This window comes from Canis lupus, chromosome 8 (genome assembly GCF_003254725.2).
Source record: "Canis lupus dingo isolate Sandy chromosome 8, ASM325472v2, whole genome shotgun sequence".
NCBI lineage: Eukaryota > Metazoa > Chordata > Mammalia > Carnivora > Canidae > Canis > Canis lupus.
This window is the reverse complement of record NC_064250.1, coordinates 327,972-342,744: the sequence shown is the minus strand read 5'-3', so window position 1 is coordinate 342,744 and position 14,773 is coordinate 327,972. Positions and strand designations below refer to the sequence as shown.

Sequence of the window (14,773 nt, the reverse complement as noted above, 5' to 3'; positions counted from 1 at the left end):
GGAGCTGCACTTGTGCTGAGCACAGCATAATGTTTGTAAACTTGTTAAATGACTATGTTGTACAGTCTGAAAATAATGTAACATTGTCAACTATACTCAAAATTTTTAAAAAGGGATTTTCATCAACAGATATTGAATTTTGTCAAATATTTATTCCATTTGTAGTGAAATTATTGTATAATTTTTTTCATTGTATTAATGTAATGGATCACACAGATTGATTTGCATATAATAAACCACTATTGCATCAGGGATAAGCTCTGCTTGACCATGGGGCAAGATCCTTTTACTGTGCTGCTGGATTCGGTGTGCCGGCATTTTACTAAGAATTACTTCTATATTCCTCAGGGATATTGGTCTGTCGGTCTCTTTCCTAGTGGTGTCCTTATCTGGAGTTTGTATTAATGTAATACTGCCATTGTTAAATGAGTTTATGGGTGTTCCTTCCTATGATTTCTTTTGGAAGAATTTGAGGAGGTTTGGTGTCATTTTTTGTTATAAATGTTTGGTAAAATTCACCAGTGAAGACCTCTAGTCCCAGGCTTTTCTTTGTTGGGAGGTTTTTTTTTTTTTTATTGCAGATTCACTCTCTAAAATAGTAATTGATCTATTCAGATTTTCTGTCACCTTGATTCAATTTTCGTAGTTTGTATGTTTCTAAAATTTGTCTCCATTTTACCTAAGCTGTCCAGTTTGTTGGCATAGGTTATTCATAGTGACAAGGGTTAGTTTTAAATAGTAACCTACCAGGATCTCCTGTTCTAGGAGTTTGCTAGAATCATCTAAATTTAAATAAAGTAACAGATGAAAATGTCCAAAGGGGGACAGAGATGAAAGAAAAGCCAATAAATGCTTAGAGAAAACATTAACGAAGAAAGGGCAATTTTCTAGGTGGTATTCTAATTGACATGCTGCTCCTTTAGTTCCAGGTGGACGTTGGACAGATGTGCCAATGGCACCGTCCCAGATGGCTTCATCCTCTTGGGTTTCTCGGGTAACCCCAGGCTGGAAATGACCCTGTTTGTGGTTGTGTCTGTGTTTTACACAGTCACCCTCGTGGGCAACAGCACCACCATACTCCTGTGTCACCTGGATCCCCACCTCCACACCCCCATGTACTTCTTCCTCACCCACCCCTCCATCCTGGACCTCTGCTTTACCACCAGCTGCATCCCTCAGATGCTGGTCAATTTCTGGGGTTCAGACAAGACCATAAGCTATCTGGGATGCGCAGCCCAGCTCTACATCTTCCTGGGACTGGGAGCTGCAGAGTGCATGCTGCTGCTGGTCATGGCCTTTGATCGCTACTTGGTGGTGTGCCGCCCTCTGCACTATGCAGTTATTGTGAACCCACCTCTGTGTCACAAGTTGGTATCTCTGGTCTGGGTCAGTGAGGTTTTTGGCACATTGGTGCAGTCTCCCACTACCATGAAACTCCCCTTTTGCCTTCATCACCAGGTTGACGACTTTGTCTGTGAGGTTCCTGCACTGATACGCCTGGCCTGTGGAGACACCCACGTCAATGAGCTCCAGATCTCGGTGATTGGTGTCATCTTCCTGATGGGGACACTGCTGCTCATCCTTGTTTCATACAGCCACATTGCCCAGGCAGTGCTGGCCATCCAGTCCCAGGAAGGCAGGAGCAAGGCCTTCCACACCTGCTCTTCCCACCTGGCAGTCGTCTTTCTCTTCTACTGCAGGGTCACTGCTGTCTACATCCAACCTCGGAGTCACTTTTCAAAGAAGGGAGGGAAGTTCCTAAATCTTTTCTACACCATGGTGACCCCCACTCTCAACCCCCTCATCTATACTTTGAGGAACAAGGACATGAAGGGAGCTTTCAAGAGGCTCTTTGGGAAAGACAGAAGGGCCAGTGAAGAATGAGGGAGAGGCTCAGCCTCACGTGGAGGTCAGCTTCTGTGCAGCTTGTTGGCTCACAGGTATGTGGTATGTCATGCATGAGGACTCTCCACTTCACCTCTAGTGGAGGGACCAATAGCCTGCTTTGTACACATGGTGGACTGACGAAAAGTATATTTGATGCACCTAGCAATGTTATTCTTACACTGAAATGTAGGAGTAGCAGTGGTCCTAGTCAGGCTATCATCAGGAAATAGACACTACTTCCATTATTAAAAAAAAAAAAAGGCATTTATTACAAGAATTGCTAGCTAGATATTGAAGGAAGGAAAAGGCAAAAAGAAGCACCCCTAGCAATAGGGGGACACCAAAAAGGAACAGGAATTTTTTTAAATGATTGCCCAGGGAAGAGTTCTGGGAGCAAGTATTTTCAGACCTCCTACTTCTGAGTCAGGAGCATTGCTGTCTCGGCTGATGTCACTGAGGAAACGCTGGTTTTCCTCACCACCCAATGGAGAATATTCATTCAATTGTTTTTACCTAATATACTGCCCTGAGGATGAAATGAACATGAAAGAAACCAAACAAGAATCAAAGAAGGAAGAACTAGCCTCCTTCCCAATACCAGCCCGCATGCAGCCCACCTGCCTGTATTACACCGTATGCATGAGGCCTAATAGGAAATGAGCCAGCAAAGCAGAAATATGACCCACATACATGCGCCCAGCACCAACCTCACAATACACCCGGGTCACCTGGGTGTGGGTTCAGAGATGTAAGACACTTGCTCCACAATTGGCACATCTCATCACCCTGGACACCACGGAAGGAATCCAGAAAACAAATCTAATCAAGAGGAAGGCACAACCATGGTCATCTTACAGATTACACTCTTGCTTTGAACAAGAGTCTGTGTATGACCAGAATAATGACAAGAAGCAAGTATAGGAGTTCTCATTCTTGAAATATTCTAAAGAAAACAATAATCTCAAAACTGTTACAATCGGGATCCCTGGGTGGCGCAGCAGTTTGGCGCCTGCCTTTGGCCCAGGGCGCGATCCTGGAGACCCGGGATCAAATCCTACGTCAGGCTCCCTGTGCATGGGGCCTGCTTCTCCCTCTGCCTATGTCTCTGCCTCTCTCTCTCTCTCTCTCTCTCTCTGTATGACTATCATAAAAAAAAAAAAAACTGTTACAATCTCACAACTCTAAAGGCATTCTTACTGCACCTGCTGCTGGATTTATTTTAAATGAAAGATTGTATTTTGAGGTAATTGTAGATGTTTTGCAGCTGTAAGAATTAACAGGTAATCCATAGACCCATTACCCATGGTCCACCAATGGTAACATCTTGCAAAACTATACTGCAATATAATAAGCATATTGACATTGGTATAAGAAGATACAGAGTATTTCCCTCCCCCAAGGGCCCTTCCCTTTGTCCGGGACAGCCACACTTGCTTCTCTCACAGCCCCATCACATCTGCTTAAATCTTGGCATCAACCCATCTATGCTGTGTTTCTACATTCTGGTTAATTTGAGAATTTTATCCAAATGGAATTACATAGAAACTACCCTTTTGGGATTGGCATTTATCATTCAGCATAATTCTTCTGAAATTCATCCAGGTTGTTGTGCGCATCAATAGTTTTTTTCCCCTTTATTGCCAAATACTATTCCAGGGCATTGATACAGCAGTTTGTCTAATCATTCACCCATTGAAAAATTCTGAGCTGTCTCCAGGTCAAGGCTACCAGAATAAAGCTGCAATGAACATTTATGAACGGGCTTTGTGTGATCATGAGAATTGTGTTTCTCTGGGATAAATGCCTAAAAGTGCAACTGCTGAGTCATATAGTAAACACCCATCTAATTTTGTAAGAAACTTCCATAAACTTCCCCAGGGCAGGTATATAACTTTCCATTTCCACCAACAGCATGTGAGCAGTCTGGTTTCTCTGCATCCTTGCAAGCACTTGGTATTATCATGATTTTTAAAAATTTTACCATTCTGATAGATGTTTAAGGATATCTCACTATGATTTTAACTTGAATTTTTCTAATGGTATCAATGATGAGCATTCTTCAGCATTCACCAGTGCATCTTGCTCAATTCATCTGGCCTTATGCATCTTTTCTAATTGTTTTCTCTCATTAAATTTGAGATTTCCTTAAATATTCTACATGGAAGTTTTTTGTGAGACATATGATTTGGAAATACCCCCCCTGTAGCTTCTTTTTTTTTTTTTTTTTTCAACATTTCAACAAAATCTTTCATGCAGCAAACACTTTTAAACTGTTTTTTTAAAAAGATTTTATTTATTTATTCATGAGAGACACAGAGAGAGGCAGAGACATAGGCAGAGGAAGAAGCAGGCTCCCTGCAGGGAACCTGATATGGGACTCAATCCTGAGACCCCGGGGTCATGACCTGAGCCAAAGGCAAACACTCAACCACTGAGCCACCCAACCGTCACCACTTTAAACCACTGAGCCACCAAACCATCACCATTTTAAACTTTTTAAAAGATTTATGCACCTTAGGGAGAGAGTAAGAGAGAGGGGAGGGGCAGAGGGAGAGAATCTCAAGTAGATTCCACAATGAGCCGAGTCTGATGCAAGATTTGATCTCATGACCCTGATATCACAACCTGAACGGAAACCAAGAGTTTGATGCCCAACTGACTGATCCACCCAGGCACCCCTAAACAATTCAATATGAATGAAATTCAATTTGCCAATTTTTCCTTTAATGGATCATGCATTTGGTATCATCTCCCAAATCTCACCATGCTGAGGTCCAAGCTGTAGAAATTTTCTCCTATGTTTTTTTTTAAAGCTTTGTGGTTTTTCATTTTACATAAAGTCCACAATCCATTTTTAAAATATATTATTTTTAAGTAATTTGTACACCGAACATGGGGCTTGAAAGTAAACCCTCAAAACAAGAGTTGCATGTGCACTGATTGAGCCAGCCAGCTATCCCATTTTGAGTCGACTTTTACACAAAATGTTAAGGTTGAGCCAAGGTTTATTTGCTTATTTAGCCTGTGGATAGCCAATTGCTCCAGAACCATTTGTTGGAAAGAGTTTCTTCAAGCTCCAAGTCTGGGACAGAAGAATAAAAAACAAGCAAAGAAACAAAGAACCCAGAGACCTCACCACAGTGTCATTCCTTGTGTCCCAAGGACTCCAGCTAGTCTCTTTTCTCTTCCTCTAGTTGCTTCCTAGAATTTGTTTTATATGCAATGTGAAAGGTTTCAGTTGGAAAATCTGATCCATCTTCAGAGACATGGCATTCCACAGAACTATTTTTAAGCTGTTGATATAAAAAGTCAACAAAAAGCATAATCTGCTAATGCAGCCCCCTCTGTCCAGCAGTAAATGAGAACCATGTACTTACCTGCACACAGCCGATCTATCCTTGCTTCACAGACAAACGCATGTGTCTCTGGGCCTGGAGCCCCCCGGCTCCAGGATGGGATAAGCCATGCCAGCATCACCCAGGCCATGACAGAAATGCAGAATCCCAGGTTCTAACCCAGACCCACTGGGCCTGAATCTGTGTCTCTCCCAATTCCTAGGTGACATACATGTGCAGAACAACTGAGAAGCACAGTTCCACACACGGTCACCCTGACAGGGATCCTCCTCACTGGAACTCATCCTGTAAACACTTGGCATTGCCTCAGGGCCTACTGATCATCCTCCCTGCCCGCTCAATCTCTGTGCCTGGTCTGCTCCAGTCCTGGGAACTGCTGGTTTGGCTCAGGAGACTTGAGAGGTGGCCAATCACTTCCCTTATGGAATGCATGACGTTTCTGATGACCTATAATCTTTATAGGTACAACTATTAGGAGCCCTTCCTTTTGCATTCTTCATCCCACTTTTTCCTCTGCCAACTATCCTTGTCTTTCTTTCTTCTTAAACAGTTCATCAATTTATTGTATAACTTTGTTTCTGATGTTTGTTTCATGGCTTGGTTTTGGAAAGGTTGTGTGTGGAATTCAATACAGTAAAATTGAATTAACAGTAAAACATTCCATTGATAAAGCAAAGGTTTTTCCCATTTTAGTTTAATAAGGAACCACTTGGGGCATCTGGGTGGCTCAGTGGGTGGAGCATCTGCCTTCAGCTCAGGTCATGATCTCAGGATCCTGGGATCAAGCCCCCGGGGGACTCCCTGCTCAGTGGGGAGTCTGCTTCTCCCTCTCCCTCTGCTGCTCCCCCTGCTTGTTTTCTCTCTCTTTCTCTCTCTCTCTCTCAAATAAATAAGATCTTTAAATATATATCTGCTGGTGAAAACAGAAGAGAATTACAGAAAGTTAAGTAGCAAAGTCAAAGGGACTCATGGGTTAGAAAAAGACACAGGCATAGAAGACCATCACTGTCCTTTTACACAAAATTATCACTAAAGAAAGCAGACTAAAACAAAGCACCTGGAAATTACTGAAACATAAGATGTTCCTGAAATAAAAGAGAATTGAATCTTGACAAAGTTACTTAGCTTCAAAGATAAAAAAAATAGAATCTAAAGTTACCCAGTCAGGAAAGAGTCAGAACAGCTTCAATCTCAGCATAAAGTGGTGCAATCTCTACCAAGCTTTACAGCCTTGACATGCCACCAAACCATACTGTCACTGTACAACCTAGAGGGAAATTTCAGACAAAAACAACCATGAAGAAATCTTAAAATGCATTTACTGTCCTTGAATTTTTGTGTCATTATTTTGAAATTATTTATATAGAGTGATAGATAATGGGATAAAGTAAATATATAAGGATGTGAATGTGCTTAGGAACCAAGATTTTTTATATAAAATAAAGATATAAAGTCAAGGAAGTTAAGTAAGAACCCTTTAATCTTAGTTTGGAACAAGAAATATCACTATCAAGTACTGACTTCTTTATTTTTTTTTAAGATTTTATTATTTATTCATGAGAGACACAGGGAAAGGCAGAGACACAGGCAGAGGGAGAAGCAGGCTCCCTGAAGGAAGCCCAATGTGGGACTCCATCCCAGAACCCCAGGTTCACACCTTGAGCTGAAGGCAAACCACTGAGCCACCCAGGGGTCCCCTGACTTCTTTATTTATAAAAATAACCCAGTAGGAACCCAGGAACCACAGTCCTAATCATAAACTATAAATAGCATTTCACTCTAAAAGAACCAAAAATTGTGAATCTTAGGTCGATTCCTACTAAATCATGGAGCATTACAGAGATTCCACTACCAAGTAGCAAAAACTATACAATGTAACAAAGTAAGAAGGAAAAATAAGATATAGGAGAATGAGAAAGGAAGATGCAACATTATTATTTAAAGGTGTTAGCTGCACAGGAAAAAATGCACAGATCCACTAGGTGAATCCACTAGAGAAACCACTAGAATATTAAGACATCTCAGTATAACTGACTATAGACAAATAGTAAATATTTATTTTTTTATTTCTTTAAGGATATTTATTTATTTATTTATTTATTTATTTATTCATGAGAGACCCAGAGAGAGAGAGAGGCAGAGACACAGGCAGAGGGAGAAGCAGCCTCCCTGTGGGAGCCCGATGCAGGACTCAATCCCAAGACCCCGGGATTATGCTCTGAGCCAAAGGCAGATGCTCAACCACTGAGCCACCTGAACATCCCTAAATAGTAAATATTTAAATAGTAGCTGACTATTTAGTTTATATTTACAAATACATATTTGTAAATATATTTGATATATATATATATATATCACTTTCACAACTCAACAGTAACATTACTCAGTCACCCATCTCAGCAGAAGCCAGGAACACAGATGAGGTGACATGGGAAAGATCTAGGAAGGACCCTCCTCTTTTGATGGTTTGGGCCCTTATGAACTGCACAAGAGACCAACAAAATTTTTGTGAATGTTCTATCAGCAGAAACACAGACAATTGGGAAATGTAAAAAGATAGGAAGGAAGTGAGGACTGTCAGTATAAGATTCCATAGGCAGGAAAAGGGCCAACTGAGCTATATACTGGAAATACACATTATGCTTAGGAAAAGGAAAGAATAATCCTGGAGATGGTCAAGGTTTGACAAGGCTGTCTTTGGCATGAGGACCCAGCAGGCATAGATCCAGGAGTGGACTGTCTCTTCCTCAGTTCCAGGGGGTGGACAAGGGGGCAGAGCACAGCTGTTGCTTGGGACCAATGACTCCCATCTTCCTTGATTTCTCTCCCTTAGAATGGGAGTGTCTGTCCTAGACCTGACCCACCATTGTATTTGGGAAGGACATGGCACAACTGGAGAGGATGAAACATCCCTCATCTCACCTAGACCTAATTTAAAGGATATGCAGAGGAAATTGGATGTTGAAATGCGTTAAGACTTTGGGGATGTTGGGAGACAGTGGACATATTTCACATGTGAGAAGAACATGAATTTGGGGAGAGAGCACATTTATAAGTTTAATTGTGTTTTCCAGAATTCATATATTGAAATCCAAATCCCTATGACCTCAGAAAGATGAGAGTTTTGGAATATAGGTGAAGCCCAGAGCCGACAACCAAGAAAGAATTCTTAAAACATCTTTGGTGGAGTCTTCCTCTCTACACGGTGGACCTGACCGGTCGGCCAGAATTGCTTGAGGTGAACACTGCCGGGGAAACTCCTTAGTGACGCAGGTTTGGACTCCGAGACCGCCATGGAAAAAGTGGAGACACCACGGAAGCAGAATGAGAAGAAAGGTAGAAAGGAGAAACCAAAATCTATTAAGACTGAAGAGGCAACAGAAGTAAAAGAAGAAATTCCTTCCCTTAAAGCTAAAAAAGATAAAAAGAAAGCCGAGTCTAATGAGGTTGACATGAATTCTCCTAAATCTAAAAAGGCAAAAAAGAAAGAGGGGCCATCTCAGGATGACATAATTTCTCCAAAAACCAAAGTGTGAAAAAAACAAAGGAGTCCTTTGAAAAGAAAGTTGTTTCTCCTAAAACAAAAAAAAAAGTAATAAAAAGTGAAGAACCTTCTGAAGAAGAGATAAGTGTTCCTAAGCCCAAGAAGATGAAGAAAGAAAAGGAAATGAATGAAGAAATTGTAGAGAAAAGCCCCAAACTGAAGAATGGATTCCCATTCTGGACTTGTCTCTAACACCAGTGAAACCCTAGGGGAAGAAAGTAACAGTGAGTTAGAGCAGGAAATGCCTGTGGAACAGAAAGAAGGAGCTTTCTCTAATTTTCCCATATCTGAAGAGACTATTAAACTTCTCAAAGCCCGTGGGGTGACCTTCCTGTTTCCTATACAAGCAAAGACATTTTACCATGTCTATAGTGGAAAGGACTTAACTGCACAGGCGCGGACAGGAACTGGGAAGACATTCTCCTTTGCCATCCCTTTGATTGCGAAGCTCCAGGGAGAACTGCAAGGCAGGAAAAGAGGTCGTGCCCCTCAGGTACTGGTTCTTACACCCATGAAGGAGTTGGCAAATCAAGTAAGCAGAGACTTCAGTGACATCACAAGAAAGCTGGCGGTGGCTTGTTTTTATGGTGGAACTCCCTATGGAGGTCAAATTGAAAGCATGTGGATTGGGATTGATATCCTGGTTGGGACCCCAGGTCGTATCAAAGACCACCCTCAGAATGGCAAGCTAGATCTCACCAAACTTAAGCATGTTGTCCTGGATGAAGTTGACCAGATGTTAGATATGGGGTTTGCTGATCAAGTGGAAGAGATTTTAAGTGTGGCATACAAAAAAGATTCAGAAGACAATCCCCAAACATTGCTTTTTTCTGCAACTTGCCCTCATTGGGTATATGATGTTGCTAAGAAATACATGAAATCTACATATGAACAGGTGGACCTGATTGGTAAAAAGACCCAGAAAATGGCAATAACCGTGGAGCACCTGGCTATCAAGTGCCACTGGACTCAAAGGGCAGCAGTTATTGGGGATGCGATCCGAGTATACTCGTGGTTTTCACGGGCATACCATCATCTTCTGCGAAACCAAGAAAGAAGCCCAGGAGTTGTCACAGAATATGTCCATAAGGCAGGATGCCCAGTCATTGCATGGAGATATTCCTCAGAAGCAGAGAGAAATCACTCTGAAAGGTTTTAGAAATGGTGATTTGGGAGTTTTGGTTGCAACTAATGTTGCTGCTCGTGGGTTAGACATCCCTGAGGTTGACCAGGTGATACAGAGTTCTCCACCAAAGGATGTGGAGTCCTATATTCATCGCTCTGGGAGGAGGGGCAGAGCTGGAAGGACAGGGATTTGCATCTGCTTTTATCAGCACAAGGAGGAGTATCAGTTAGCACAAATGGAGCAAAATGCGGGAATTAAATTTAAACGAATAGGTGTTCCTTCTGCAACAAAGATCATAAAAGCTTCCAGCAAAGATGCCATCAGGCTTTTGGATTCTGTGCCTCCCGCTGCCATTAGTCATTTCAAGCAGTCAGCGGAGAAACTAATAGAGGAGAAAGGAGCCGTGGAAGCCCTGGCAGCAGCCTTGGCCCATATTTCAGGTGCCACATCAGTAGACCAGCGCTCTCTGATCAACTCAGATGCGGGCTTTGTGACCATGATCTTACGATGCTCAATGGAAATGCCAAACATTAGTTATGCTTGGAAAGAACTTAAAGAGCAGCTGGGAGAGGATATTGATTCCAAAGTGAAAGGAATGGTGTTTCTCAAAGGAAAGCAGGGAGTTTGCTTCGATGTCCCTACTGCAGCAGTAACAGAAATACAGGAAAAATGGCATGATATGCGTCGCTGGCAGCTCTCTGTGGCCACGGAGCAACCAGAGCTGGAAGGACCTCGGGAAAGATATCGAAACTTCCGTGGACAGCAGGAAGGCAGTCAAGGCTTCCGGGGACAACGCGAAGGCAGTCGAGGCTTTAGAGGACAGCGGGAGGGAAATCGAAGCTTCAGAGGACAGCGATCAGGAGGTGGCAACAAAAATCACAGATTCCAAAACAAAGGCCAGAAGCAGAGTTTCAGTAAAGCATTTGGGCAGTAATTTGAAGTGGAGAGTTTATGCAGTAACATGGAACTGAGCACTGATTTTCCTGCAAGGTTAAAAGCACACTGTTTCCTTCCTGACCACTTGCCTTGTCCCCATCTCTTCCAGAGAGACAAGCTTCATGGAAATTATTTCATCTGATGATTATGATTTGTAACTATTGCTACTTCTGTATCAGGTTTATCTTTTGAAAAGATGTATGAATTCATTAAATTTTGTTCTGATACACTGTGGGTTGTAAGATAAAATCAAGCATGATTTTGCCCATACTTTTTAAGTTGATCTGTCTTTATACTTAAATAGTGTCCTTCCCTGAATACCTATGGGGAAGATAGCGTTCTCTGGAGAGGCACTCTGCACAGTCCAGGCTTGGGTCTGTAATTAGCATTCCTCAGCCATCTGCCTAACAGTGACTCACATGGTCCTATAACATGTCTTCTGAGAATTAATACTGAGCAATGTTTTGAAGCAAGGTTTCAAACTTAGCTGGGAGGTAATACATTTTATGGCAGCATATGCTCTAGGTTTGGAGGATGGTGACACAAATGGAGACATTATATAGATTTGCCATTGTTATGTACATTTTGATACATTTTTAACTTTTTAAGGTGATGGATGCTTCCGTGAATTCTTCACAGATTTTATCTATTTATGTATAAAGAAGTATTTTAATAGAAAGCAAGTGTCTTTAAGGAATTGCAAATGTGTAAGATGTCCCCATAACTTTCTTTGTAAGTAAGGAGGCTGAATAATAGGTGCTTGATGATAATGTACTCCACTTCCTATTGGAAGATTAACATTATTTACCAAGAAGGAATTAGGGGATGGGGGCAGAGATTTGCATTGCTGACAAGAGTCAGGAAACCCACTGAAAATGTTTTTCATGTGTGAGAAGGAAACCTGCATCTCTGTTGAGAACAAAGAGAGGAGCAAGTAAAGATGCATGATAAAACATTCTTTTCACAGTAAAAACAGCAGGTTATTAATGTTTCTAGAGATGAACTTCTAATGCGTAAACTGGAGTTTTAGGTAGAATGGTTCAGTATGTTTTCTCAGAGTCCTAGTTCCTGTAGCCACGGTGTAGGATCTGTTTCTGTAAGAGTGCTATTCCATCAAAAGGTTTTATAGCTGCTTAGAGACTTCCTTTTAGGACAGTCTCCATATGGTTATTTTCAATTGTTGCTTTGAGGGAACTGACGAACTTCATATAGCCCCTGGCCAGGTAACTCTCTGAGTTCTCAATTATTACTTCTCTGACAAACTTCTGCATGGTGCAGGAGCATAAGAATGACATTGTGTTCCTAGAAATTCTGTACTGAGAATCTCAGGGAATACACTGATGGGAAAAGTCAATATACATGTCCTGTCTTGTTTTCATTTGATTATTTTTGAACAGTTAAAATCTTTCTGGGCCCTGGTTTTTCTCACTGGATTGAGTCTTTTATCTAACTGCCTTTTACCCTGTGACCTTGCAGTAAGGTGTTCAAATAGCTCGATTCTTTGATGCTTGTGGCAATGTGTCCTTCCTCTGTTTGGACTTCAGTTCTGTCTTTCATTCCTGACTGGATGTTTCTCTGTTTTCAGAAATTCTTTTGGCTTTTCTTTCTTGATCCACTTGTCCATTTTACCACTTTTCCTCCCACTCCTCACGGCTTCCCGTCAAGCCACAGGGACTCAGGAGAGGGTGTTTGATGACTGACAACTCATGTGCTGTGTAGATGATAATGTCTTAGATTCTGGTTTTGCTCAAGTACTGAGCATATTTTAACAACAACCAAAATATTTCCTACTTTGAATAGGAATGGTTCCTTATCAAGCAGATTAAAAGGACACGTTACCTGTCCTTTAGGAAGGAGCAATTAAAACTTTGATGTGGATTAGCTTACAGAAAAATAATCCGGCAGAAAACAAGGGTAAGGGGGAGGCATTTAATGGGAGTTTCACTTCATACAACTTAATTTCAAGGAAAACATGGCTGTTTCAATAAATGAAGCTGAAGTTTCTCTTGGATCCCAGAATTCACACCATACTTAAAAATACATCATCCAGCTATTACTTGATTTTAACGGGGTTGTTAGACTAGTGTGGGAAATGTGCTTTTTACTATTTTCTATGGAGAAAATATTTTCCAATGTAACAAACTCAATGAACTTTTAAAATACAATCCATTTACGTTGGAGTTATCGGTGCAGCAGTTTCTTTACAATCGTACATAAAATGCTTTTTCTGTAAAATTGAGTTAATATATAAAATACTGCTTTATGCCAGAATAAAGGTATTAATATTTCCTTTAAAAAAAAAAAAAAGACATATTTGGTGGAAAATGGTGGATTTTTTTAAAGCCCGGGAACAGGACCTGGGGGCAGGAGAGCTTCTGCCCTGGGCCTGTGAGGGGTGACTGATTATATACCTGCAGAGTTGGGAGAGGTAAGGAAAGGGAGGTTTCAAAAGTACTGTCATCTGCTACAGAGGACTCCCAATAAGGCTTCTACATGAAGACAGTTGGGAGCTTCTGGAGGAACCTCACACGTATCCCCACACTGACAGGAGTGGGCGGGGGGCAGGGGATTTGCAGGGTGTCAGCTTCTGCTCTGCCCTCAGCTGCCCTTCTGTTCCCTCCTGAAGAATATGACCTTATTTGGAAAAACATCCTGCAGTTCTCATAATTAAGATGAGGACATAGCAGCATAGGATGGGCCTCCTTCATTCCTACAAACATTTCTTCAAAGTTTGGCCACTGGGAAAGCTTCTATTGAATGCCCCATGATGGGGGAACCGGGCACTAGCTGAGGACAAAGTACGAGTCTGGGGCGGCACATCTATGCATCCTTGAACCACATGGAGGGACCTTCTTCCAGGGACCCAGCTGCCTCCATGTGGACACTCTGCTGAGGGCAACAGGCAATCTGAGCCCGACCCCAGGACCCTGTGAGTCTGCTCTAACATATAAACATTCCCTTGGAAACTTCCTTTATGTCTCAACCCCAACATCGTCCCCCAAGCACATGGCCCACGGATACACAGCTGAAGGGGCTTATGACTTGGGTTTTATTAGTGACCCTTCCCAACAGCAGCTGGCCCCTCAGGGTCCTGGAGACTGTGCTTCCAAATTCCTTAGAGACCCATGCTCTCGCTGACCCCTCCTGACCTGAGAGTCTATAACCAGCCACTCCTCATGACCCCAGCGCAGCTCTCTCTGCCCACGGGTCCTGTCCCCGGGCTTTAATAAAACCACCTTTTTTGCACCAAAGACACCTCAAGAATTCTTTCTTGGCCATCAGCTCCGAACCTCATCTATATTCCAAAACTTCCTCACCAGTGATAGCCTCGATGACGAGAGCAAGTGATACCATCTTAACCTGACAGTACATTTAGCTGTTATGCATTATACTATTTGCTAGGACTCCCCAAACCGCACAGTCTACACCATTGAAATGCATCATCCCACCTCTGTGGAGGTGGGATATCTGACAGAACTATGCCAACACAGTTGGATCCTTTTAGGGCTACGAGAAAGGATCTGTGCTATGCCTCTCCCCTAGCTTCTGGTGGTTTGCAGGAAATCCCCACATCAAATGGCTCACACATCTCTGCCTCCACCTTCCCCTGGGGTTTTCCCCATGTGCATGTCTGGGTCCAAATTCTACTCTTTTACATTAGGTCATGTGAAGTCTGAATTGGGGCATTCCACTGTGTTCCATCCTAACTAATGACAACTGCAGTGGTCTGATTTCCAAACACAGTCATACCCTTAGTTGGGATTTTAACATGTGAATTGGAATGGTCTGGGAGCTGGGGTGGGGAGAGGACACACTATCCCCTATAACAAAAGGAAACCAAATTGGACAGAAACTTGATGAACTGGCCCCTAGGCTAGATACAGGGGCTCAGACCCAGCAGAACCTTCTGAAAGACTTGTAGAA

At 42.3% G+C, this 14,773-nt stretch overlaps 2 protein-coding genes across 2 annotated transcripts; both read left to right on the top strand.

Moving 5' to 3' along the window:
* Nucleotides 1–270: 270 nt before the first annotated feature.
* LOC112672717 (olfactory receptor 2H1-like) lies at nt 271–1,884 on the top strand. The gene is made up of 2 exons (XM_025467840.1): nt 271–356; nt 930–1,884. Exons 1-2 carry the CDS (start codon nt 271–273, stop codon nt 1,882–1,884), a joined length of 1,041 nt encoding a protein of 346 aa, XP_025323625.1.
* Nucleotides 1,885–8,443: 6,559 nt separating this feature from the next.
* LOC112672705 (nucleolar RNA helicase 2-like) lies at nt 8,444–11,449 on the top strand. The gene is given in 4 exon segments (XM_035719867.2): nt 8,444–8,771; nt 8,774–8,957; nt 8,959–9,799; nt 9,801–11,449. Coding segments are annotated over 4 exon segments (2,307 nt in total). The 5' UTR covers nt 8,444–8,536; the 3' UTR covers nt 10,848–11,449.
* The last annotated feature ends 3,324 nt before the right edge of the window (nt 11,450–14,773 follow it).